Here is a 25274-nt window from a genome sequence, read left to right as displayed (position 1 = left end):
ATTGACCATTATCATTGTAGTGCCATCCTAGAAGATCTGGTTCCGCTGTTGGGCACAATCTGATGGTATTAATAATTTGAACATCTTCTTCTTCTATCAGATCTCTCAATGTAGTTTGGTTCCATCTACCCTGACCATCTATCATCAATTCATTAACCGTTATCAGATTAGTATCCACCCCTTCTAGACGTCTCGCAGCTCTTGGCGGATGGGTTGGAAGCCAAGGATCCAGCCATATGTTTACATTCGTTCCAGTGCCAATTAGGAATCTCACTCCTTTCCATATCTCTGAATTATATTCCTTCTTATTCTCTACAATTATATATTATATTTGTTCCCGAGGTAAAAAAAATAAAATAAAAATTTGTTCCCAAATAATTGTTCCAAAATCTCAATCTTTACAAAATAAAAAATACACGTAAATAAAAATCAAGAAATACCCTAAATTAACACTAAAACATGTTTACAAATACCACATCTAAAAATCTTGTAAACAAAGTCCAATTTTTTTTATTAACAAAGTCCAAAATTGAAGTACTAATTCATACAAAAATAGTATTATGTTTAATAGATTCTTTATTCAAGCCTATTTTTTTTTTAAAAAAAAAATTGCTATTGATTAATTACTTTGATGAGTTGTTGACAAAAAAAATTTTACTTTGATGAGTTATGTTGAATTTGATTTGCCGTTGTTTCTCATATTCCCTCCTATTGAGTTTGATAAAAGTTAAAAGAGTTGGGAAGAACCATGTCTGAGCTGTGTGTTTTGTTGAAAACACCCAGAGAAGATCAACAAGGGTATCAAAGTATTATCTCCAAGCTAGCTGCACCACAACATGATATAACTTAAGTTTGTACTCTCTCTCAAACCAGCCTTAAAGAGGTAAGTTGTGGAGAACTTTTTTGGTTGTTACACTGATCAAGCTTTATAACTTAAGGGGTAAAATTTTGATATCTATATCTATTATAAACCATAACATCATTTATGTTGCTATATAGTATATACAGGTTGAGAAAGAAGTTTTCCGATTAGAATTACTGAAGCTAAACACTAATGAACTTGTTCTGGCGAAAAGGGCCGAGCTAGAAGAAACATATAAGAATACCCACTTGGTGCCAGGTTCACAATCTGCCACATGGGACGACGTGGAGCATCTTGAGCAACGAATATCGAAGATCACACATGATGCGATAAGCATGAAAAAATAGTTGAAAAAGTCAAGGAATGGACAGATTACCGCAACACAAAAAATTGGCTTGATCTTCGCGAAAGTGTTAGAATTAAAATCACATTAACTTAGAATTAAAAAGTCTGTATTATGTTCTGATATTTTTCACTCTACATGACAAGGAACAATTTAATGTGTAATCTGTTCGTAATAAATCACATGAAAATCTTGATAAGGCTGAAAATCTTCAAGGTAAGTTACTCTTTGTTAAAAATGCATCATTAGTGCGTCTTTTCTTTATGAAGGTAGTAATCTTTTTATGTTCATTGATTTAGGGATGACTGAAAAACTGGTATCGGAGACAAAAACTTAGGAAATAGATAAGGGGAAGAAAATATAACATTTGAAAATAATGTTAACAAAGTCCAAAATTGGAGTACTAATACATAAAAAATAATATTATGATCAATTGATTGATACATTATACCCTTCAATTGGGTATATATATTGTTTTTTAATTAACACCACACACGCTAATACTCGACTCCTAGGCTTCACCCGACTTTAATTTTCATTGATTTTATGATTTTACATGGTTAATCTATGATATATGTATATATTTTTAACATATTAAATGTCATTTTCTTTTGTGTGTAAAATCAATATGTAGTACTGAGACCGTTAGAAACTTCATCTATTTTTTAGGCGTTTGAGAAATTTCAAAAATTAAATATAAGCATGTTGAAAATTGCTTTGATGACCATAATTTGAGTCTTGATATACAATTTTTTTTAGTAAATGAAATTTTATTATTTTTATACAACTATAACGACAATGATTGGATACAAGAATTCTAATAATTTATCACCAAATCATTAGCTACATAATGATGTAACATTTTTTCTTCTTAAATAATAAGGTCACTTATCCTTCTTCCATATATATATATTGAACATATTTACATTTTTAGTAAAATCATTTGTACAACCGGTGTAATAATATATGTCCATACAAAATGTTTTTGAGTTTTTTTTCTACAAAAATTGATTTTCTATTCATTTTTAATTAACTAGTTAATGTTAATAATTTGTAAACTTCAAAATATAATTATTAAAAATATTTGAATATTAAAATAGTTGTTGGTCCGTGATTAAATAATAACATTTTGATGATATAAAATAATGTACTTAAAACTAATAATCATTATTTTTTTACTGTAAATTGTAAAAATTATTCTAATTGAGCTCACCAGTGAAAAAACTACTCCGATTAAACTTTCATTCTTTTATGAACAGAGGAGTACTATTTATCTTAAAGTTTGAACCTTATATATATATATATACAGCATGAGATACTGACCGTCCGATATTGACCACCAAATAACCGTACACTGTCCAATATTCTTGCTTAATTATTTATCTCCTTTAAACTTGAAAACTATTTTTTCTATATTAACGATAATAATAAAAAATTTACAATTTTAAAATCGTACATTATGACAAGAAAAGAAAAAAAAATGTAATAAACGAAAGTTACTAATATTGAAAAGTCTCTACTCTTTTTTATTATTATTATTTATGTTATTATTATTCCAAAGTCTGTTTTTTTTTTTTTTTTTTTTTTTAATCCTTTCTCGTCTCTTCTCTCTCTCTCTCACCCAATTTCACAAACCCGAAACCCTAATTTTATCGGGACACTGAAATTTTTACAGCTTCTTTCGTTCCTCTTTCTTCACCGGGGAGATTTGTCGGTGTTGAATCTAGGGTTTTTTAACGGCGGGTTTAAAGCCTAAACAATGGAATCAGATCAGGGAAAGCTCTTCATCGGCGGGATTTCATGGGATACCGACGAGAATCTTCTGAGAGAGTACTTCAGCAATTTCGGTGAGGTTTTGCAGGTCACTGTCATGCGTGAGAAAGTTACTGGTCGTCCTCGAGGATTCGGCTTCGTCGCATTCTCGGATCCTGCTGTTATTGATAGGGTTCTTCAGGACAAGCACCATATCGATAATAGAGATGTAAGCGTTTTGATTTTTTTCTCAAATGGGTTTCTCTAATTTTGAATCTTTTAGTAAATCCCAGTCTTGTCCTGATTAATTCGGCTGTAAAAACTGATCCTTTGGAATCTTGAGGTTTTTTTTTTCTTTTTCTTTTCATGTTTGATGGATTTTTTCAAGTATATTAGGTTGATGTAAAGAGAGCAATGTCTAGAGAAGAGCAGAGTCCTGCTGGGAGATCAGGGAATTTTAATGCTTCTAGGAATTTTGATAGCGGAGCTAACGTTCGTACTAAGAAGATATTCGTGGGAGGTTTGCCTCCTGCATTAACATCAGATGAATTTCGGGCTTACTTTGAAACTTACGGTCCTGTGACTGATGCAGTCATTATGATTGATCAGACTACGCAACGTCCTAGAGGTTTTGGCTTTGTTTCTTTTGATTCTGAAGATTCTGTTGACCTTGTTTTGCATAAGACTTTCCACGATTTGAATGGTAAACAAGTAGAAGTTAAACGTGCTCTTCCTAAAGATGCTAACCCTGGAGTCGCCACCGGTGGTGGTGGTGGTGGTCGTGGCAGTGCCGGAGTTGGAGGGTTTCCGGGCTATGGTGGTTCTGCTGGAAGTGGATATGAGGGTCGTGTGGATTCCAATAGATTTATGCAGCCTCAAAACACTGCAGGTGGTTATCCTCCTTACGGTGCTTCTGGGTATGGTACTGGTTATGGTTATGGAAGCAATGGTGTGGGTTACGGAGGTTTTGGTGGGTATGGTAATCCAGCTGCTGCGCCTTATGGGAGTGTCCCTGGAGCTGGGTTTGGAAGTGGTCCAAGAAGTTCATGGGGCGCTCAAGCACCATCGGGTTATGGTAATGTGGGTTATGGGAATGCAGCTCCCTGGGGTGGTTCTGGTCCCGGTTCAGCAGTTATGGGTCAAGCTGGTGCATCTGCTGGTTATGGCAGTCAAGGTTATGGCTACGGTGGAAATGATTCCTCATATGGGACTCCATCTGCCTATGGTGCAGTAGGTGGGCGATCTGGAAATATGCCTAACAGCCTTGGGGCTGGAGGCTATGCGGATGCTTCAGATGTCTCTGGAGGTTATGGGAATCACCAAGGGATCAACGGGCAAGCTGGGTATGGTGGAGGTTATGGAAACGGTAGGCAAGCTCAACAACAGTGATTGAAGAAGAAAGACTACTACAATGTGGTTTTATCGCTGACCTTGAAACCTCCTCTTTCCGCCTTAATGATGTCACATTTGGGGCCGGTTTGATCAGGAGGTCGACCTACGCTGGACTATCTCTTTTGTTAGTTTTTCAATAAGTTGTTTTCAGGCAATTCCGGATACTGCTAGTATTTCCTATGAAGTTGTAGTTTTCAAGTTTGCGTGCTTATTTATATTTGTCGGCTTTGAAATGGTTTTCTTTCTCTATCCTCTCTAGTGTTTGTTGACAATACATCCTCCAGACTACCATTATTCACCTTCCTTTGGTTCATTCATTTTTTTAATATTCCATTCCATATTCTTGCTTTTGCATCTCTCCTCTGTTTAGGTTAAATTTTTTTGCTTGGTGTTCACAATGGGATCTAAGAAAGGTGTTTGGTAGAACAAGACTGTAATTGACCACTTCGATGTCTGCGTTTGCGTTGTTACAAGAAGGTCGTGTTGGCCAGTAAAGGAAACTTAACAGTCCCTAGATCCTTTATAGTTTTTTGACCGACAAGACCTGACTAAACTGGTCTGTTTGGTCGCTGTTCAAACTTGTGGAAAGTTCCATGAGAAGTAGGGATCAATGTTTGTCTCTTTAGCATCTTTTTTCTTCTTCCTTTAAACTGAAAACGATTTAACTAGAAAGAGATCCTAGGGTGACCAGCGATGTTTCATATCCAAGCCACTTACTTCTTCTTTAGCCTGTCTGCGAATCCCATTCTCTCCCACCCCTTGTTCATAAGAATTATTATCTACTCTGATTCATTACAATTTTACAAGTCCTGCTGTTTGGTAAGAGATAGTTTGGACATGACTTGCAATATGGTTTAGTAAATTTTGAAAATATCGCTGGTCTAATTGTACACTTTTTTTTTTTGTTTCGTTTCATGATCTCACTAAATTCATTCAAGATCGATAGAGGAAATCACCAGTGAAAAAGTTGTCTTTTTCGTTATTATTTACAAGAATTAAACGTAGTGGTGGTATAGGGAAAAAAATAAATAAAGAAGATTTAGTAGCATCTAATCTATAAAGAAATATTAACAAAAATGGTAAGAATTGAGCTGGCAACGATCTAGTGGTACAAATAAATGATTTTACAGAGGAGATTTGGATGGACAAAACTTTACTAAAAACAGGAAATTTGCTAATTCTAGTATATTTTGTTTTGGTGAGTTATCCTAATTTTACTCGCATCCTCTCTGATTTCTCAATACAGAAAAATTTGCTGTAGATTACCTTTTTCCAACTTGTCGCCTTCCTCCTCCACCTCCTCAGTTTCTCTTGTTTCTTTTGTTTTATTTTTAATTTTACGTCTGCCTTATAATAACACAAGAAATGTCTTTTCCTTTCCTCTTTCCTCTCATATTGAGTAATCTAATTTCATAAAAATCCCATAAAGTTTTCCCTACCACACCCTCTCCCCTCCTCCGCCATGACTCATCATCACCGGCGAGAGTCCTTCTCGGTAACCACCTCTAACATGGGAGGTTCCGTTGTGCTTTGTCCTAATACCGACCTTCTTTGGCCATTTGGGAAGCTTGAAGGGCTTGATCGAGATGATATTCGTGAGACGGCTTATGAGATCTTCTTCACGGCTTGCCGTTCCTCACCGGGGTTTGGAGGTAGGACTGCTCTCACGTTTTACTCTAACCACAATAGCAACGACAATCATGGAGATGGAGGAGGAGGAATAGGATCCGGTGGCTCATCTGGTGCTGGCTCTGGGTTTGGTTTTGGGTCTTCAGGGAGGAAAGAGGTGGTCACGACCCCGACAAGCCGGGTGAAACGGGCTTTAGGCTTGAAGATGCTTAAACGTTCTCCGTCTAGGCGAATGTCCACCATAGGTGCCGCTGGTGGAGCTGGAACTTCTCTATCCCCCGGTGGCGGAATGAACAGTAGTTCGGGACATATTAGTCCTGGAGCCGGGTTCTTGACGGTCCCGCCTTCTCGACCTAGAAGACCCTTGACCTCGGCGGAGATCATGAGGCAGCAAATGAAGGTGACAGAACAAAGTGACAGTCGGCTTCGAAAAACCCTGTTGAGAACGCTTGTTGGCCAAGTAAGTTAACCTTACTTCTTCTACAAGTTAATGTAAACGTTGATGAAATGCCATGACACAATACATTAAAAGTTGTGTGTTTTTTAATAATCTGTAGACGGGTAGACGAGCAGAGACGATAATCTTACCGTTAGAGCTTCTCCGACACTTGAAAACGTCAGAGTTTGGTGATGTACACGAGTACCAACTCTGGCAACGACGGCAACTTAAAGTCCTTGAAGCTGGTCTTCTTCTTCATCCATCAATTCCTCTGGACAAAACCAACAACTTTGCAATGCGTCTAAGAGAAATTATCAGACAAAGCGAGACAAAAACCATTGACACAAGCAAAGCCTCAGACACAATGAGAACACTCACCAACGTCGTCGTGTCTTTATCTTGGCGTGGCACTAATGGAAATCCAACTGATGTTTGTCACTGGGCTGACGGCTACCCTCTCAACATTCATCTTTATGTTGCTCTGTTGCAGTCAATATTTGATGTCAGAGACGAGACGTTAGTACTCGATGAGATCGATGAGCTTCTTGAGCTAATGAAGAAGACTTGGTCAACACTAGGGATCACACGACCAATACATAATCTGTGTTTCACATGGGTTTTGTTTCATCAGTACGTTGTAACGTCACAAATGGAACCAGACTTGCTCGGCGCTTCTCATGCTATGTTGGCTGAAGTTGCCAATGACGCTAAGAAGCCTGATCGCGAAGCCCTCTATGTGAAACTATTAAACTCGACACTGGCCTCTATGCAAGGATGGACCGAGAAAAGGTATTGAACATTCTTGCTAAGCCAAAAACACATAATTACAAAATATTTGAATTTGAATGTGATTGTTGTTCTTTAGGTTATTGAGCTACCATGATTATTTCCAAAGAGGTAACGTGGGATTGATAGAAAATCTTCTGCCATTGGCATTATCATCGTCGAGGATCTTGGGAGAAGATGTGACGATTTCTCAAGGGAAAGGACAAGAGAAAGGTGATGTGAAATTAGTGGATCATTCAGGAGATCGCGTCGATTATTACATAAGATCTTCCATTAAAAACGCATTTTCTAAGGTAAAAAAACAAAATCTATAGTTTTTTTTTTTGGGTCAAAATCTATAGTTATGTTTTTATTTCATCTCTGTTTTGAGCGTTCTAAATAACTTTTTTACAGGTGATAGAAAACACGCAAGCTAAGATCGCAGCTACAGATGAAGGAGAAGAAGCGGCTGGAACATTGTTGCAGCTAGCTAAGGAAACAGAGGAGCTAGCGTTAAGGGAACGCGAATGTTTCAGCCCGATACTCAAGAGATGGCACTCGGTTGCTGCTGGTGTTGCCTCAGTGTCACTTCACCAGTGTTATGGCTCAATCTTGATGCAATATTTAGCTGGAAGATCGTTTATCTCGAGAGATACTGTTGAGGTTTTGCAAACGGCAGGGAAGCTTGAGAAGGTCTTGGTGCAGATGGTGGCTGAAGATACAGAAGAATGCGATGACGGTGGAAAAGGACTTGTACGAGAGATGGTTCCCTATGAAGTTGATTCAATTATACTGCGCCTTTTGAGACAATGGATAGAAGAGAAGCTCAAGAGAGTTCAAGAGTGTTTATTTAGAGCAAAGGAAACTGAAGTAAGTTTAGATATTTTTTTACTTGCATTCCAAGAAACATTACTTTTATCTTATGTTTGCTTACTTTCTTTGTAGACGTGGAACCCGAAATCCAAATCAGAACCTTACGCACAGTCCGCGGGAGAGCTGATGAAGCTAGCGAAGGATACCATCGATGAGTTCTTCGAAATACCTATCGGGATTACAGAAGATCTAGTTCATGATATCGCTGAAGGATTGGAACAACTCTTTCAGGAATACACCACATTTGTTGCATCTTGCGGTACGCAAGCAAAAAAAATTCAAAATCCATCTATTTGCAAGAATCGAATTTGTTATAACTAATTCTTGAATTTTTCAGGATCAAGACAGAGTTACATTCCTACATTACCTCCTCTTACAAGATGTAACCGAGATTCAAGATTCGTTAAACTATGGAAGAGAGCTACACCGTGTACTACCCCCAACGAAGATTTCAACCACACGGCATCTGTGATTTCGGACGGCCACCATCCACGCCCGTCCACAAGCCGTGGGACACAACGTCTATACATTCGTCTCAACACGTTACATTTCCTAAGCTCTCATATCCACTCCTTAAACAAAACACTCTCTTTAAACCCGAGGGTACTTCCCGCAACTAGAAAACGCTACCGCCATCGAAACAACAACTCATCTTCCTACTTCGACTTCACATACGCTGGAATCGAATCAGCTTGCCAACACGTTTCAGAAGTCGCGGCTTACCGTTTGATATTCCTCGATTCGAACTCTGTTTTCTACGAGAGTCTTTACGTAGGGGAAGTCGCGAACGCGAGGATCAGACCGGCGTTACGGATCATGAAACAGAACTTAACACTGATGTCAGCGATTCTCGCGGATCGAGCTCAATCACTAGCGATGAGGGAGGTTATGAAATCATCATTCGAAGCGTTCTTGATGGTCCTTCTCGCCGGTGGATACTCCCGGGTGTTCTATAGATCGGATCACAGTCTCATCGAAGAAGACTTCGAGAACTTGAAAAGGGTGTTTTGCACTTGTGGCGAAGGGTTGATACCTGAGGAAGTGGTGGACAGAGAGGCAGAGACAGTGGAAGGAGTGATTCAGCTAATGAGTCAACCAACAGAACAACTTATGGAAGATTTTAGCATCGTGACTTGCGAGACAAGTGGGATGGGGATGGTTGGATCTGGACAGAAGCTGCCAATGCCTCCAACTACTGGAAGATGGAACAGGTCTGATCCTAACACGATCTTGAGGGTTCTTTGTCATAGAAACGATCGTGTCGCTAATCAGTTCTTGAAAAAATCGTTTCAATTGGCTAAACGGAGGTGAATCGGAAAGTGATGAAGACAAAAGAAAAAAAAAAAACGCTTGTGTGGGTGAGAGACGTGAACTTGATTCGTTGTGTAAATGGCTTAAAAGTGTAATTTTCAAGTTTTGGAGCTGATTAGTAATTTTAAATATTTCTGTGTTTGTTGTTTACGAGGAAATTATTTGTTGATTCTTTTATTATTAGAGAGATGTGTTCATAAATAGAAAGTCTTGTTTATGGGCCTTGAGCCCAATAGTGTGAAGCCCATATAATATTTGTCTTTCTCAATATATACATAAAAACCGTCAGGTCGAAAACCAAAACCCTATCCACTTTACTCTAAACCTCTCTCCAGTAGCTTCGTCTTGCTACCTTCCTCAGTCGCCCTACAATGGCCTTGCCTTTGTCTGGCACGAGCCACCTCACGTGCGCTCTCCTCCTCTCTAATACAACAACAGTATTAGCTCCTCCTCGGATTCCTTCCTCTGTTCGCTGCGGTGGATCTCGGTTAGGTTGCTCGACCCGGTTCTTCTCAATCCGATGCGGAGCTAACCGGTCAGGCTCTGCTTACTCGCCGCTTAACTCTGGCTCTAACTTTAGCGATCGACCTCCGACGGAGATGGCTCCTTTGTTTCCGGGATGTGATTACGAGCACTGGCTTATTGTTATGGATAAACCTGGCGGCGAAGGTGCGACGAAGCAGCAGATGATTGATTGTTACATTCAAACCTTAGCTAAAGTCGTTGGAAGGTAAAATTTCACTGATTACATATGTTCTTTGTCTTGGTTGCTTGTGAAATTGAACAAAATCTAGGGCATAATGTTCTGATTGCTTTAGGAGTTATAGGATAGTTTGCTCTGTGTATTTACTCTGTGTTTTTGTTTTGGTAGTGAGGAAGAGGCGACGAAGAGGATTTACAATGTTTCGTGTGAGAGATATTTAGGGTTTGGCTGTGAGATTGATGAAGAGACATCTACTAAGCTTGAAGGTATTTTACGTACTTACACTTGTGTCTTATGTTAGCTAGTGTTTACAGATACTGAAGAGAGTGGTCTAAAGTATTGATTTGCTTACGACAGGTTTACCCGGTGTTCTGTTTGTGCTTCCTGATTCCTATGTGGATCCTGAAAACAAGGATTATGGAGGTAATTTTCTTGCTTATTTTCTAAAATGGATATCTTTGATTGACATTGTTGAGTCTCAGTGCGTGTCTCTCTTGAAACATGATATAAAAGATATGATTAGTCCATCTTGGCAAAGCTAATGAGTCTTTTGGACTATGATTAGCTTTGAATGCTAATGGACTTATATCATCTATTTTCTCTTTAGCCTATTTGAGCAGATAGATAATTCACATATCTAACTGCAGGCTGGTTTAAACGAAAACATATATTGCATGTAACTCTTGAGTGCTTTTCTCTTGGAAATTGGAACATAGACAAATGTTATTGATTATAAGTCCATCTTGGCAAAGCTAATGAGTCTTTGGACTATGATTAGTTTTGAATGCTAATGGACTGACATCAAATATTTTTATCTTAGCCTACTTTCGCAGATAGTTAATATAATATCTACCTGCAGGCCGGTGTAGATGAAACATAATTTGAATCCTTCAGTGTTTCTTGCTTCAGTTAGTCCATTTTGGTGTACCTGGTGAATATATTGTCCTGGTGTGCGCACTGAATTAATGACATGTCTAAGTGCAGACCAGTCGAGAGATGATAGATATGTAGCCACTAAGTGTCAGTGTGTCACTCCCCCTAAACATGGAAAAACTAGCTCATAGTCCATCTTGGTAAAATTAATAAATCTTTTTGGCAGTGATTATCTTTGAATGCTAATAGTATTATATATCAGACTTTTCTCTTGGTCTATCTGTGTGGATTTAGGATAGCAACATGATTACCTTGGTTGAGATAAAGCATTGATGTAACCGTAATAATTCGTTATGGAGATTGTTGGACATCTTAAGTATAGAATAATTTGTATAATCATGGATCAGAAGTCCATCTTGGCAAAGCTAGTGGACTCACATCCATTTCTAGTTTTGAATGCTAATGGACTCACATCCAGATTCTCTCTTTCTTGTGCTGTGCTCTTGTCTCTTGATATGGTGCAAGCATAGATTCAATCATGAGAGATACATCAGCTTTACATTTCTCGAATTAAATCTTAAGAAATGCTGAAGGACATTCACAGTGCTCTTGAATTCTGATTTGTATATTGTGTTGTTGACTTGCAGCTGAGTTGTTTGTTAATGGAGAGATAGTCCAACGATCACCAGAGAGGCAGAGGCGGGTTGAGCCACAGCCACAGAGAGCCCAAGATAGACCGAGATACAATGACCGAACTCGATACTCCCGCCGCAGAGAGAACACAAGATGAACTGTAACTGAAGAAGGTATACATACACCATATCGTATCAAAGAAAAACCAGTATGATGATGATGATAATGGTGGTGGTGGTGATGATGATGACAATGGTGGTGTTGATGATGATGTCTCTACTGCCATGAGAGGGCTCCGTATTCCAGTCCTTTGCAGTTTAATGGACCTACTTTGGATATTGTTGAAATGCTAAGTTTTGATTCTCTGTGTAACATTTTTTATATAATAATGTAAATTGAGGTTTCACTGTGTTAGGAAAAGACATGGTGTACTTAGGTATCAAAATTTAGTTTTCTTTCTATGTATAAAGAATAATGTTTTTGTTCTTGAATTCGTCGTACCCATTATTAGTGTCGCAAATAGTGAATTTATTTCCATTATCAATCAGTAAGCGGCCTATAAAGTATAAACCGATTATGGACTCTTTTTGTCATTCTAAGGAAATTAATTTTCATGACTGAAGGTTAAAACAAACAATATAAAATATAAATGGGCGATCTGATGATTTCTCCAATAAATAAGGGGAAAAATTGAAAAGTAAAAAAGTTGATTTTAAAATCCAGCGGACTAAAAAAATCTTCTGTGTGTGTTTTTTTTTTAATCTCTCGCCCCCGAAAGAAAGTTGACGAATCTCTCTACCGGAGGCGCTAGTTTTCGCCGTCGGCGAGGCAATTTCATTTGTCGGAGGTGCGACGCTTCTCCTCCCCCTTTTTTTTTTTGCTGTTCTTGTTATTTCGTCTCTCATGTCAAGCTTGTCATGCCTTCTCTTTGGATGTATATAGCTGCAATTAGTCGCGAAAGAATCACGATTGCTTCTTCATTTCGATGAATCTTTAGGGTTTGTGTGAGCTTATGATTGCTGAACTTGCTAGTAATTGAATGCCTCTGTGGTTAGTTAGTTGGCGTCAAACTGGGTTGTGGTGATTTTTCTCTACTTCGCGCCGTCTTATTCTTTAGGTCGTGGATTACTATTTTATGCGATTAGATTCAATTGAATCATAGTTCTAATTTGTTCGTTCACCTTGAAGTTTCTAGCCAACCTGTTAAGGAAATGGTGTTGGTTTTTTTGAGTCGCAACCATAGTTTCATGTTCAATCACTTAGTAAACTTGCTAATTTGGTGGTTTGGAACTTGTTAAATGTGATTGAAGATCTATGAAATGATTGACAATTCTAAAATAGTATTGTGTTAGCACATTGGTAGGTTGCTGTTTCTGTGATTTTCGCTCTTTGTATTTAGTCATTTTGATGATATCTATGTTGCAAGATGCGAGGGAATTGTGAATGCCAATCATGAATTCAGCTGTGCATTTCCTTATACTTGTTTTATGTTCTGAGTCTAATAGTTTATATTTTTTGTCTGGTGATGATTGTGCTCTCGACTCATTATTTAAAGGAATAATATAATCTGCCGTTTCTTGTTGATGAGCAAGCAGGATGGACGAAGTTGATAAGCAACAGGAAAATCCTAATGGACATGAAAAGCTGGTAAATGAAGGATCTGCTGCTCGAACAAGACCTACAAGCGTTGAGGAGATTAGGCTTAGGAGAAAGAGGAAAGATTCCTTGGAAAATGTGAAGGAGGAAACTGTAGAAGCAGCTCAGTTACTCGATAACGATCTTGTTGATAAGGCTTCTGAAAATCATGACTCTGAGATAAGGCATGTTAGATCCAAGAATTTGAGGTGTGAAGAGCGTGTTAAGGATAGTTCAAGAAAGAACGAAGACGCCATTTCTAGTACTAGAGAAGAAAAACTAGAAAAAACGATGATAGAGGACCCTGTGGGAGCAGCTCAGTTACCCAGTAAAGATCTTGTTGAGAAGGTTCCTGACCGTCATGAGTCTAAAAAAGGGTATGATAGCTCCGAGAAACTGAGGCATGAAGAGCTTGTTATGGACAGCTTAAGAAAGAGAGAAGAGGCTAGTTCTAGTCCTAAAGAAGAAAGCCTAGATATACCAATGAAAGATAATCCTATTGAAGAAGCTCAGTTACTGCATAACTATCTTGTTGAGAAGGTTTCTGACTATCATTCGTCTGAAAAAGGGCATGATAGATCCACGAAAGTGAGGCTTGAAGAACATGTTAAGGACAGCTCAAGAAAGAAACAGGACACGAGTACTAGTTCTAGGGAAGAAAAACCAATTGAAGAGGATCATGTGGGAGCAGCTCAGTTACTGGGTAATGATATTGTTGAGAAGGTTTCTGACTACCATGCGTCTGAAAGAGGGCATGATATATCCAAGAAAGTGAGGCGTGAAGAACGTGTTAAGGACAGTTCAAGAAATAAAGAAGACGCCACCTCTAGTTCGAGGAGAGAAAAATCAATGAAAGAGGATCATGTCTCTGAAAGAGGGTATGATAGATCGAAAAAAGGAAGGCGTGACGAACGTGTTAAGGACAACTCGAGAAAGAAAGAAGACGCCACTTCTAGTTCTAGGGAAGAAAGGGTAAATAAACCAATGAAAGAGGACCCTGTTAGAGCAACTCAATTACTAGGTAACGATCTTGTTGAGAAGTTTTCTGACCATCATGCGTCTGAAAAGGGGCATGACAGGTCAAAGAAAGTGAGGCATGAAGAACGTGTTAAGGACAGTTCAAGAAAGAAAAAAGACGCTATTTCTAGTTCAAGAGAAGAAAAGTTACTGGGTAATGACCTTGTTGAGATGGTTTCTGACTATCATGAGTCTGAAAAAGGGTATGATAGATCCGAGAAATTGAGGCATGAAGAGCGTGTTAAGGAAAGTTCAAGAAAGAAGGAAGAGGCTGTTTCTAGTTCTAGAGAAGAAAAACCAGAAAAACCAAAAAAGGACGAGCCTGCTTCAAATAGAAAAAGGAAGGCAGAAGGAGAGAGGTCTAGACCTGAAACAAAATTAATAGAAGAAGATACTAAGGATAGACGAGGAAAGAAAGAAGAAACTAATTCTAGTTGTAGGGAGGAGAGACGAGATAAAAAGATGAAAAAGGAAGACCTAGCTGCAAACAGAAAACGTGAAGGAGAAATCCCTGCAACTGAAATTAAAACAATGACAGATACAGAAGAGCTTGGTAGTAAGAAGCGTCTTCGAAGTCTAGTGGTGGCAGACCTTTCTCGAGATGAAATTAGTATAAAACCTGACAATGGAGACAATAGAAAGAATCAAAATGGAGATCATAAGAAGAATAGGGAGATGGATATGTCAAAGAGGCATGATCCAGCAAAAGTGCACGGCGTTGAAGTTTCAGAGCGATGGGAGAGAAGGGAACAACCCAAATCGCATCAACACGACATGAGAGAGAAACGGAGAAGATCAAGAAGTCGAGATCATGGACAGGACAAACAGAAAAGGTCATCCCCTTTACCAAGGGCTGAAAAGGCTACATCGCGTCATAAGAGAAACCATGAGGGGCGATCAGAAAATGCTGTTAAAGATAGATCGGGAAAACATCATTGTAATGATAATGAAAATAAAGTGGCAAGCACTGTAAATAACAAGTCTAGAAGGTATAATGCTTCCAAAAGTGAACTTGGTGGATATTCACCACGGAAAAGAAGGGAGGAAGCATCTACCAAGGCTGATTCTCCACCTAATCTTTCTTCTGAGAATAAAAGTGCTAAATGGGATCTTACACCTACTGTAACTGCTGGCACATATTCGGGCTCAGTTTTTACTGGTCTCCAAGCAGCAACTAAGACAGGATATCCTGTCATCAGTGAGGCTTCCTTGGCGCTTTTGAAGCCACTTATGGAGGCGCCTTTTAGGATGCCACCGCCAAGGCAGACCACTTCTTTTGATTCTGTTCAGCTGACCGAATCCACCCGACGTATGAGGAGACTTTACGCAGAAAATGTGCCGGATTCGGCCTCTGAGAAGTCTCTGATTGAATACTTCAATAGCTATATGCTATCTTCAGGGTCCAATCACATAAAAGGAAGTGAACCATGTATTAGCTGTATTGTAAGTTTATGTCTTATGACCTTCTTATCACCTTTGTTATGTTTGTGGATTATATCTCCTGAAAGTGTTTATGTCCTTTAAATGCAGATAAACAAGGAAAAAAGTCAGGCGCTAGTGGAGTTTCTTACGCCACAGGATGCCTCTGCTGCACTTTCCCTTGATGGTTGCTCCTTTGCGGGTTCAAACCTCAAAATTCGACGCCCTAAAGACTATGTCGAGATAACAGTAAGATTTACAATTTCTTCATTCTCTTTCTCTAGAACTCTTGCCATTTACCCCATATGTTTTGTCTTCTAATAATAGTCATCTGGTTTATTTTGCAAGCTTAGATATCTGCATATATTTCATTGGTGTAAGATTAAAGTTTAATTTCCACTTTGACACATGCTATTTAAACCTGTCTGACTTCTTTTTAATGATTTAAGCTTGAATTTATTGTGATGTATGACCGTTTTTTGGGTGCAAGTTTTTGTTACATTATTACTAATCGAGAGCATCAGTCCTCTTTTGACCCAGATATGTTCAAAGTAGACTGACATAAGGAACTTAGCAAAACATCTGGACCAATATTTTAGAGCACATAAGCATGGTGTTGTAAATCCAAGTTCCCGTTTACTGATAACTATTTCTGCTGAAGCATCTTGATTGACTATGCTGTCTTCTAGAATCAGAGAAATTAAGAGATTTCTTTATTTATCATCGAGTCATATATGATTCAGTCTTAGATGTGATACTGTGCCACTGCTTAAATCTACTCTGCTGGGCCCAAAAAATGATCATGGTCCTATCTTTGAAGGCACTCTCAATGGAAGCATCTTGCCACTTGTTTATAAACTATGTATTGCAACTTGAGTTTGATAACTGCAAGACAGTTGATAAACCATATCTGTTGATCTTTCAACTGTAAGCAGATTTTGTGGTTAACATATGGTTTGGATTGCGTAGTAACTAGTAAGGTTAAACCTTGGCCATTTTTACAGAGGATGGCCCTCTGAAAATAGAAATTTGGACGTCGTGATATAAATTCTATCATGGTTATAGCAAAAGAATTTATGAATTGCCTCTGTAATTGCTTAAGGTTTTCATCACATGATTCTCTAGCTTAGTTGTGAAGTCAAAGTGATTTGGAATTTGCAAAATTTCTTCATTTATGGAGGTTCAATCTTATTCTCTAATTGCAATTGGTTTTGAAGGCTTCTCTTTTTTTTTTTTTTTTTTTTTGCCGTGCCATTATCATACCAACAATAGGCGCCACTAAGAATCACTGTAGTTTATGGATTCCTGCACTTGAAATAATTTGTTTTCAAACCACATGTCAATCCATTATCTGACTGTCGTGTGTTGGAATCTCTTAAATAGGGTGTTTATGTTGGGTATGTCATAATTCACATTCAGGAGGGTGATGAAGCTGTCCGCTAAATAAGAAGACTCCCAGGTGTAGTGACGAGTTTGTTGTGTTCCAAGTTTCTTTCCATTTTCCTTCTCTTTTTGGGCTTTTAGGAATTGTACAGATCATCCATATGATTCCTGTGTGTTATGGTTTACTGTTCTTGTGTTCTTTGCTCCTTTTGTCTAAATGTTTTGGTATCATATGGTACCATATCAATCTGTTTATCTTTGATCTTCTCCGAACTGAATGTGGTTGTAGTAATACTCGCATAACTTGCATTGGCAGTTAAAGACCTGCCTAGGATACTGTTTTTCTTTATTTCTTTTATCTGTTTGGCTATAACTGTGTTTCATTCCTCACAGGATCAGTTACCTGGTGCTGATTGTTATCTCTATTCTTTTGTGCTAGTGGTCCTAAGAATTACATTAATGCCCTAAGCTCTTACCACCTCCTCTTAAATAGTTTACATCTTTGTCCTTCATGTTTGATCAGTTCTGCTGTGATATCGGCTGAGTCGTTGTAGGAAAGTCTATGAAATTGACTGATTATCAAGGCTGTGGACTCTGTCCTTCTATTTGGCCTTGTAAACCAGTACCGTGCATTGTTCTATGATTTCTGAGCTATGTTATGGTTACCATCCATGAAGCAGGTTTTTCAGACGGTTGCTATTTTCATGCAGAACGGTGAACTGGAGAAAAAGGAGCCAGCCACAAATGCAGTAAGTGACAATGTGGAGGACTCATCAAACAAGGTACAAATTATTGCCGTAAATTTGCTTCTTAAGACAGTGGGTAAAAAAAAGTTTATATTGAAAATGAGTTTAGAACATCTTTTAAATAACTCTTAACGAGATTCCCTTTTTAAAGTCACTGTATAGGTCAGCGACCCTTGATTTATAGTTCAGATCAAGTTTTGAAGTCCGTGCCATAGTTTCGATACCACTGTAATTTGAAAACTCTTGCTCTAGAGGACAAAACATCCGTATATCTAAATTTGACTTGATCCTTTCCATTCATGATGCGGGCCCTATTGTGGAACTTTACTGCATGTTTTTCATGCTGACAGCTTTTATATCCTTTCCCCTTTAATTTGTTAGTAGAAGTGTAATTCTCTCTGCAGCTAGGGCATCTTTATAGTTGATAATATTTAAAGCTTCACTGTCTTTGGATATGCTAGTTGCTTCCTATACTAATTTTGCTGTCAAGCTTTGATATTGAGACTAATGTACTCGTTGCAGATCTTTATTGGCGGATTTCCAAAAGCAATTTCATCTGATATGGTATGCTGAGCAGTAATTCTTTAAAAAATTTATGACACATTCAAGCTATTGGTCTTATTTATATCTTTTCAACTTCTAAAATGTCTGATTCCTCATTACCGTATTTACAGCTCGTGGAGATTGTCAGCGTCTTTGGGCCCTTGAAAGCATACCGGTTCGTGAGCAACAATGATCTCAGTCAACGATGCGCTTTCCTAGAGGTTAGAAGATGCTTTTATTTTGGCCCTCTCTGTGGCAAATATTATACGATCACTCTTTACTCTCTGAATTTCAACGCAGATACCCCCATCTTAGTCTGCCATCATGATGTAGCTCTTGTGATTGTTTCATATGATTGTTCATTTTCTGGGTAGAATGGGAAGATGTTCTTTTGGGGATATATAAAGAATATTAGCTGGGAAATTAATTAAACAACGTTGATTATTAATATAAGCTAATACGCACCTATCATAAATTCTAGAGAGTAACCGTGAATGTGACTATTGTTCCAAGTATCCACATACTAACCGTCCCTAACTTTTTGTTTTTTTATACCTCAGTACACTGATGGATCTGTTACCCTCAAAGCTTGTGCTGGCCTAAATGGTATGAAGTTAGGTGGCAGTGTAATAACAGCCGTTTGTGCATTTCCTGATTCATCATCCGTAGCGGTAATTCAGTTACCCAACTTTGCTTTCGTTAGTTCATGTTCTGTTTGTAACGGAAATTGCTTTAGTTAATTGTGAGAGTGGTGTGTATATAATGTGTTGCAGGTAAATGAGAATCCACCATTCTATGGAATACCTGATCATGCGAAACCACTTCTTGGCAAGTCTAAGCATATTCTGAAGCTAAAAAATGTGGTAAGGATAATAGGTGTATACTATTTCTTGTGAATCTTTCCCACATATACTTCGTGAGGCTATACTAACGTTCCATTCTTACTTGTTGGACAGGTTGACTCGGAAGATCTCACATCGCTTTCCAAGCAAGAAGTGAAAGAAATTTTGGAAGATGTGCGGTTAGAATGTGCCAGGTTAAGCTCTGAGATCATTATTTCCATGAGTCCATTGAGCTTTAAAATCTAGTCAATTAAGAAAAGAGGCCTCTGCGTCTTGTCGTGATGCAGGTTTGGGGTTATTAAGTCGATAAACATCGTGGAACACAAGAGCAAAGATATCACTGCTTCTGAATCAAACGCGTTGTTGAACTTAGAATCAACTGATTCTAAAGAAATGAATGTGCCAGTGATCCACGAGAAAGACGAGGGAGCGGATGATGTAGCAGACAATGTAGATCTTGCAGAGGTTTTCAGGCCAGACAGTTTGATAGGTGAAGACAAGTTATGTGAACCTTGCTCAGATACTGCTGCTGAGACAAACACGGAAGCAAATGAAGATCAAAACTCCACTGAGCAACACCATTGTGAAAAGACTGTTGGAGAAAGTGCACAGGACGAGGCAGAGAATCCACAAGAAGTAGCATCAGCGCGTACCGTGAAGACAAGATGGGATGCTGGTGACAAGATAGAGGAAGAAGAAGAACAAGAACAAGACCCAGAGGACGTGTTTGAGCCGGGTTGTATCTTCATTGAGTACGGAAGACCAGAAGCTACACGTGATGCAGCCCATTCATTACACGGAAGGCTGTACAATAATCGGACTGTGAAAGTGGAATACGTTTCTAAAGAGCTTTACCAAATCAGGTTCCCAAGTGGGTAACTATAATCCTGATCCATCTCCAACAGAAAAAGAAAATTACTTACAGTACGTCTGATTCTTCCCAACGTGACCAGATAACCGGTTTAAACCGAGTTCAGAGATACATATAGGATCTACAATCGAAAACCCTTAAAATCTCTTTGTAATCGTTGGGATTGATCAGGTTGTTTTTTTTTTCACCACCTGTGTTGATACTTTTGTGCATTCGTGAATCTAAAGCAAAAGTTAAAACAGTACTTCTGCTTTGGTGGCTATGGTTTGGTTTTGTTTGAACCGGTATAATTTCGGAACTGAAGTTGACCAATAAAAAATTATTGATACAGTAACAGCAGAGAACGTAACCTTCTGGGTAACGAAGAGGGTCTCATTGGTCTCAAAAATAAAAGAACCCAATCTCCTCGTCTCTGTTATCCAAATCCTCTCCCTCTGTTCAAGAATTAAAAAATGACGACAATGGCGACGCAAGGTGCTTGGCTACGAATGACCTCATCAGCGAAGTCCGTCGCCAAGTCAACCGTGACTTCAAAGGAACTCGGATTTCTCACCTCACAGCTCAGCGGCGTCAGAATCTCTCACTCTCCAAGTGACGTCATCAATCGCATCTCCGTTCCTTCATTTCCGGGGATTCAACCAATCGTCGCTCGTAATTACCCCATTTCCCTTCTTTCTTAGGGTTTAGTCTGATGCATTCGCCTTCCTAATTTATCTTTTTCGCCTTAAATATTCATATCGAATTCCGAAATTTTTTGGTTAGCTAGCTCTAGTGTTGAGTTGAATTTTTCTGGGAATTTAATCAAGCTACGTTGCTATATTTGTTTTGATGCTATGTCAGTTTGGTTCTTGTTGCTCAATTTTTATTCTTTGCAGCCTTATGTTTCTCGTCTTGTAACAAAGTCTGTGTCTTTATACCGTCTTTGTTGAACCTTTGATTGCAGTTTCTGTTAGTCATCTGTAACATTTTGAGTCTTTCTTTGTTGTTTCTTGAAACTGTTTTTGTTTTTCTATATGTCAGGTAGGATCTGCCCTTTTACTGGGAAGAAAGCAAACAGAGCAAACAAAGTTTCTTTCTCAAACCACAAGACCAAGAAGTTGCAATTCGTCAACTTACAATACAAGAGAGTTTGGTGGGTAGCTGGCAAACGTTTTGTTAAACTTCGTTTATCGACTAAGGCCTTGAAGACTATTGAGAAGAACGGACTCGATGCTGTTGCCAAGAAAGCCGGCATTGATCTTCGCAAGAAATAAGATAATGATTACGATGTTGATGATCCGCAAAGTTTTATTATATACATTTTCTTTGCTTCTCCTTTTGCACCCTTTACATTTCCTTTCTAGATTTGGTAAGTATCATATGTAATCTCTGAGTTGTATCCGAAACTGTTTTTTTTTGTTTTTTTTTTTGTGTTTCCTTCTCGAGCTGTCAAGAAAATACTTCAATGAGAGAGAAACGAAAACAAACTCTTACATTACATGCAGGTGGTCTGGTCCAAAAAAATACATTTCATGTTTTCGTTTTATGTTTCTCAGACAATATCGTTACAAGTATCAACTGAATTTTCTGGTTTTCCTTTCGATGATTTCTTCATCGATGCTTCTCCTCCTGCTGATCCTTTTAGTTTCCTTGGACGCGATGTAGCCTTCCGTGGAGGTGCTGAACCATCAGGAATAGGATGATGATTAGATGCTTCCGTGTCCGGAACCGGGATACCACCACGCCTTCTACGAACTGAAGGTTCTTGATCATTCGATGAGTCCATTGACCCGTGTTTGCTTCGGTGATGTCTTGAATGCTTCGATGATTCATCTGATGATGCAGCATTTCCGCTGCTTTTTCTAGGCGGAGACCCGTTTGGATTTGGACTAGCTCCTCCTCCGGGTTTCCGTCTTGTTTTATGTTTCGGTTTCTCGTTGGTGCTCGAAGGCAGTAACTCTTTTAGCCCGACTCCACCTTGGTTCATCCCTGTTGAGATAAAACGTCAATGCCTAGACACTTTTTAGGTGAAAATTTCAGGACTTCACAGGAAACATATTAACCTTGCGGGTTGTATTTGTTGGAATTTCCCCTGGAAACGACTTGACCTTTCTCATGTTCTTGAGGTTTGAAGTCATTCATCTGTGGGTTTCCCCAAAAAGGCAATGATGATGATGAGTATATACATATGTAAAAAAATACGTGTGAATGTACAAATGTATATGATCGTACCCAGCTTGGCGTATTAGTGGCTGGACCGTCGGAGCCAATGTGAGCAACATGCTTTACATCGGTCGGAAACCCGATCTGCATCTCCTGCTCTTTCTCTTCGTCTACAATAGAATGAATCGCCCCATGTATTATGGACTTGTGACACAAGAAACAACAAAGATCATGTTTATGGTAGAAAAAAATCGATGAGACTCACCAAAAATCTGAGTAATATAACGAAGGCCCTTAAGAAGACCCTTCATTGTCGTCGCCATTGATCTATAAAGGGTTGGTTCCGGTTAGTGGCGTATGATCCACACGCCGGAGACAACCTTTTTTTGTTCAAGATTCGACGATCCTTACCGTAAACCTTGAACGGATGAGATTTTCTCTTGACGAGAAAAAAGGTTGAAAATTTTCGAAGAGAGAGAGAGAGAGAGAAGGGTCAAGAGATGTCCAAGAAAGTTATTGGTTTGAGACCAACCAAAGAGAAGAAGAGGGAGAGCACTAAGTTTTGTCTTCTTTTTTTTTTTTTTTACCAGAGGAGAACAAAGTTTTAAAAAAAGAAAGAAACTTTTTCATAGTTGTAATTAACAGATAATATAACTATATTATATTTAGAATGTTGATGGTAATGGAGGCAACGTAGAGCTATAATCAAACCCTCCATGGGAAACAACTTGTCAACAGGATTCCGGGTCGAAAGGAAGGAGACAGACCATGACCACACCAAATCCAATTATATTAACACATTGTATAATGCAATCTTTTAGAGATACGTATAACACTATATTTCTTTTGACTATTTTAGAGAAATTGCACTAGATTGCAGTTACTTGAAACATGTGATAACTTAGATGATAAGAGATTTTGCGATCGTAAGCAAAATGGTTTGAGAGAAGATTTTGATAAAGATTGATTCGTATGTTATATAAACTTATATAAGATAAAGTGAACATTCAGATAGAAACCGACACATTATTCTGTTTCTTTGGAGGGTCTAAAAGTTTTAGAATCCGAAGGAGTAAAAAAGTTAAAACGGACAAAGATTCCGGCAAAGAAGATTTGAAACCGGCGATTACCATGATGATGACTTAAGAAGCCTTCATGTCATCCATACCGACGGTAGCCTGCAAAAGATGAACAAGATCAAAAAAAGAATCAAAGACTGTGATGAAACGGAAGAAACTGTAAGGATTTCAAGTTTTTTTAAGTCTTTGCTTACCAGAAACTTATGATTGTCATGAAGAAACGGACCAAACTCAGCGCAAAACCTTTCCATGTCAGCGTAGATGTCACCAGAACCAGATATGACATCCATGAACTTCTTCCTGTCTGGAGCTAACTTTAAAGCCATCTGATAAATAAAAAAAGTTCAGAATGAGATTGGATTTCAGAAAATGCTGATCAAACAGAGAAAGCACGAGTAAAAATACATACAGAGAAGGTAGAGCTGGCAAGCCATCCGTGCCATTTCTTGAGTGTTTTTTGGTATGAGTCACCACAAGCTTGTGGCATTGACCAATCTTGATGAGCTACCAAGTTGCGGAACAGTTCCACTAAGAAATCCATTGCTCTGAAAGATTTACTCATAAGTGATATACATGGTTTTGAGAAGCTGCCCTCTTCGAAATAAAGGTACGTAAATGCTGTCATGTGCCATCGCTTACCTGGTTAACCAGAGAAGACCGTTGGTACAGCTGGATGATGCCTTTGCTGTCTTAGACTCAATTTCGACTTGAACAAAGGTGTACAGGTACTTGAACTTATCGGGATCAGACAAGTAGTTCTTCTCCAATCTCTACACAAGAGACGGGCCAATGAATTTTATATTGTAAGATAATAATCCAATGCACAAGAGGTCATGTCTCCGCTATCAGAGGTACAAATTACTATTGTAAGCAGAATGAGAATAGGGCCAGGCAATGCACTCTTAGCAGTGGTTAGTACTGTGAATGCTAAATGGATTTGTGCCCTTACGTTTATCAAAATCTTGGAAACTAAAAGAGAACTTTACCGATATGTTGCCTCCAATGTCAGATTTCACGAGAGTCATAGCAGCTCCAAACTTATCTGAAAAAACAAATACCAACACACGATGGTGTATGTATTTTCATAAAAAAAAAAAAAAAAAACAGAGAAAGTTTCTGGCTTTTGTTAAACCTATAACAGGCAAGATGGTCTTGCAGAGCTCAAGAAATGGCTTAGTAAGCATCTCGCCTTGGTCAGACTTAACATGCTTCATTCCTTCCAAACAAGGTGTGAACACAGTCCCTTCCATTTTTTCAACTGAACGAACATAAGAGAACAAACACAAGGAACAAATTACTCAATGAACAATGTGGATGATCTTAACATTGAAGGTGATCAAAATTATACAATAAACCCCAAAGAAACACAAAATTCACAAAAACAAAGTTCAATGGAAGATCTGAGCAACCACATAAACAACACTGACAAACACATTAACTCAATCAAAAAGGTTATGAATTGATTTAACCATATATGCAAAATCACGTGTAAAACTTAGCACCACATCATAAAAATGGAAAATTTTGAATAATCTGATAAAGACAGAGAGATCTAATTTTCAAATCCATCGATCATCATAACAGCGTTGTGAGAAGACGCAACAAAACAAGAAGATTACTCGAGATCTATGGATTCGACGGACGAAGACGAATCTGAGGTAGATCTCAAACGGAGAAGGAGCAAAAAAAAATCGTACCTTTGCGTGAGAATTGAAAATAAAAACGAGATCAGATTCGATTCTCTGCTACTGGAGATTGCTCTCTCTTCGTTCTCTGGAGTTAGGAAAATTCTCTCTTGTTTTAGACATTTAATTATATTTTGTTATACATCCAAACTTTACGAAATTTTCTGATTTTACCCCCTAACATTTATTATTTGTCAGTTACATCCATCTCACTTTTGGTGCAAATTACATTCATAAAAAAATTGTTGATTAAAACTCCAATTGTCAATCACAAATCTCTCCAACAGACATGGAAGTAGAGTTGTATAAAAATGTTTTTTTCTTTTCTTTTGAGAAA

The 25274-nt window shown here is 38.4% G+C and overlaps 7 protein-coding genes across 16 annotated transcripts; 5 read left to right on the top strand and 2 right to left on the bottom strand.

Moving 5' to 3' along the window:
- The first annotated feature begins 2689 nt into the window (after positions 1–2689).
- On the top strand, positions 2690–4662 carry LOC104700104 (heterogeneous nuclear ribonucleoprotein 1). Its single transcript, XM_010415567.3, has 2 exons — positions 2690–3186; positions 3354–4662. The coding sequence occupies exons 1-2, from the start codon at positions 2965–2967 to the stop codon at positions 4344–4346; spliced, it is 1215 nt and encodes a 404-aa protein (XP_010413869.2). The 5' UTR covers positions 2690–2964; the 3' UTR covers positions 4347–4662.
- A 903-nt stretch (positions 4663–5565) lies between these two features.
- LOC104700103 (protein unc-13 homolog) lies at positions 5566–9601 on the top strand. Its single transcript, XM_010415566.3, has 6 exons — positions 5566–6438; positions 6536–7206; positions 7283–7496; positions 7597–8052; positions 8128–8314; positions 8393–9601. The coding sequence occupies exons 1-6, from the start codon at positions 5812–5814 to the stop codon at positions 9364–9366; spliced, it is 3129 nt and encodes a 1042-aa protein (XP_010413868.2). The 5' UTR covers positions 5566–5811; the 3' UTR covers positions 9367–9601.
- On the top strand, positions 9571–12066 carry LOC104700102 (multiple organellar RNA editing factor 2, chloroplastic). Its single transcript, XM_010415564.3, has 4 exons — positions 9571–10096; positions 10238–10335; positions 10427–10492; positions 11590–12066. The coding sequence occupies exons 1-4, from the start codon at positions 9738–9740 to the stop codon at positions 11730–11732; spliced, it is 666 nt and encodes a 221-aa protein (XP_010413866.1). The 5' UTR covers positions 9571–9737; the 3' UTR covers positions 11733–12066.
- Positions 12067–12164: 98 nt separating this feature from the next.
- Positions 12165–20272, top strand: LOC104700100 (uncharacterized). Of its 8 annotated transcripts, none has more exons than XR_015561854.1 (11): positions 12165–12422; positions 13171–15670; positions 15758–15895; positions 17030–17105; positions 17740–17811; positions 18298–18339; positions 18450–18539; positions 18879–18989; positions 19092–19181; positions 19275–19354; positions 19448–20272. XR_015561854.1 is itself a non-coding variant. In XM_010415562.3 (10 exons), exons 2-10 carry the CDS (start codon positions 13172–13174, stop codon positions 20037–20039), a joined length of 3714 nt encoding a protein of 1237 aa, XP_010413864.2. In that variant the 5' UTR covers positions 12168–12422; position 13171; the 3' UTR covers positions 20040–20272. The 8 variants fall into 8 exon arrangements, 4 of the variants coding, with proteins under 4 accessions (XP_010413864.2, XP_019082959.2, XP_010413862.2 ...); XR_015561856.1 differs by having other exon boundaries at positions 12168–12422; positions 19068–19181; XR_015561853.1 differs by having other exon boundaries at positions 12168–12422; positions 17710–17811.
- Positions 20273–20448: 176 nt separating this feature from the next.
- LOC104700098 (large ribosomal subunit protein bL28c) lies at positions 20449–21508 on the top strand. Its single transcript, XM_010415558.3, has 2 exons — positions 20449–20682; positions 21052–21508. Exons 1-2 carry the CDS (start codon positions 20484–20486, stop codon positions 21282–21284), a joined length of 432 nt encoding a protein of 143 aa, XP_010413860.2. The 5' UTR covers positions 20449–20483; the 3' UTR covers positions 21285–21508.
- On the bottom strand, positions 21477–22793 carry LOC104700099 (CRIB domain-containing protein RIC1). The gene is made up of 4 exons (XM_010415559.3): positions 22439–22793; positions 22243–22343; positions 22074–22152; positions 21477–21999 (listed from the first exon to the last, which is right to left on the bottom strand). The coding sequence occupies exons 1-4, from the start codon at positions 22494–22496 to the stop codon at positions 21563–21565; spliced, it is 675 nt and encodes a 224-aa protein (XP_010413861.1). The 5' UTR covers positions 22497–22793; the 3' UTR covers positions 21477–21562.
- A 331-nt stretch (positions 22794–23124) lies between these two features.
- On the bottom strand, positions 23125–25093 carry LOC104700097 (glycolipid transfer protein 1). 3 transcript variants are annotated; one of them, XM_010415556.2, is made up of 7 exons: positions 24950–25093; positions 24385–24510; positions 24239–24294; positions 23892–24022; positions 23662–23797; positions 23447–23578; positions 23125–23351 (listed from the first exon to the last, which is right to left on the bottom strand). In XM_010415556.2, exons 2-7 carry the CDS (start codon positions 24500–24502, stop codon positions 23316–23318), a joined length of 609 nt encoding a protein of 202 aa, XP_010413858.1. In that variant the 5' UTR covers positions 24503–24510; positions 24950–25093; the 3' UTR covers positions 23125–23315. The 3 variants fall into 3 exon arrangements, with proteins under 3 accessions (XP_010413858.1, XP_087314290.1, XP_087314291.1); XM_087458164.1 differs by having other exon boundaries at positions 24872–25026; XM_087458165.1 differs by having other exon boundaries at positions 23125–23578; positions 24950–24966.
- Between the last annotated feature and the right edge of the window lie 181 nt (positions 25094–25274).

The sequence above is a fragment of the Camelina sativa genome, chromosome 7 (genome assembly GCF_030686135.1).
Source record: "Camelina sativa cultivar CO46 ecotype springtype chromosome 7, ASM3068613v1".
In the NCBI taxonomy this organism is placed as follows: domain Eukaryota; kingdom Viridiplantae; phylum Streptophyta; class Magnoliopsida; order Brassicales; family Brassicaceae; genus Camelina; species Camelina sativa.
This window is presented reverse-complemented; position numbering and strand designations above follow the sequence as displayed.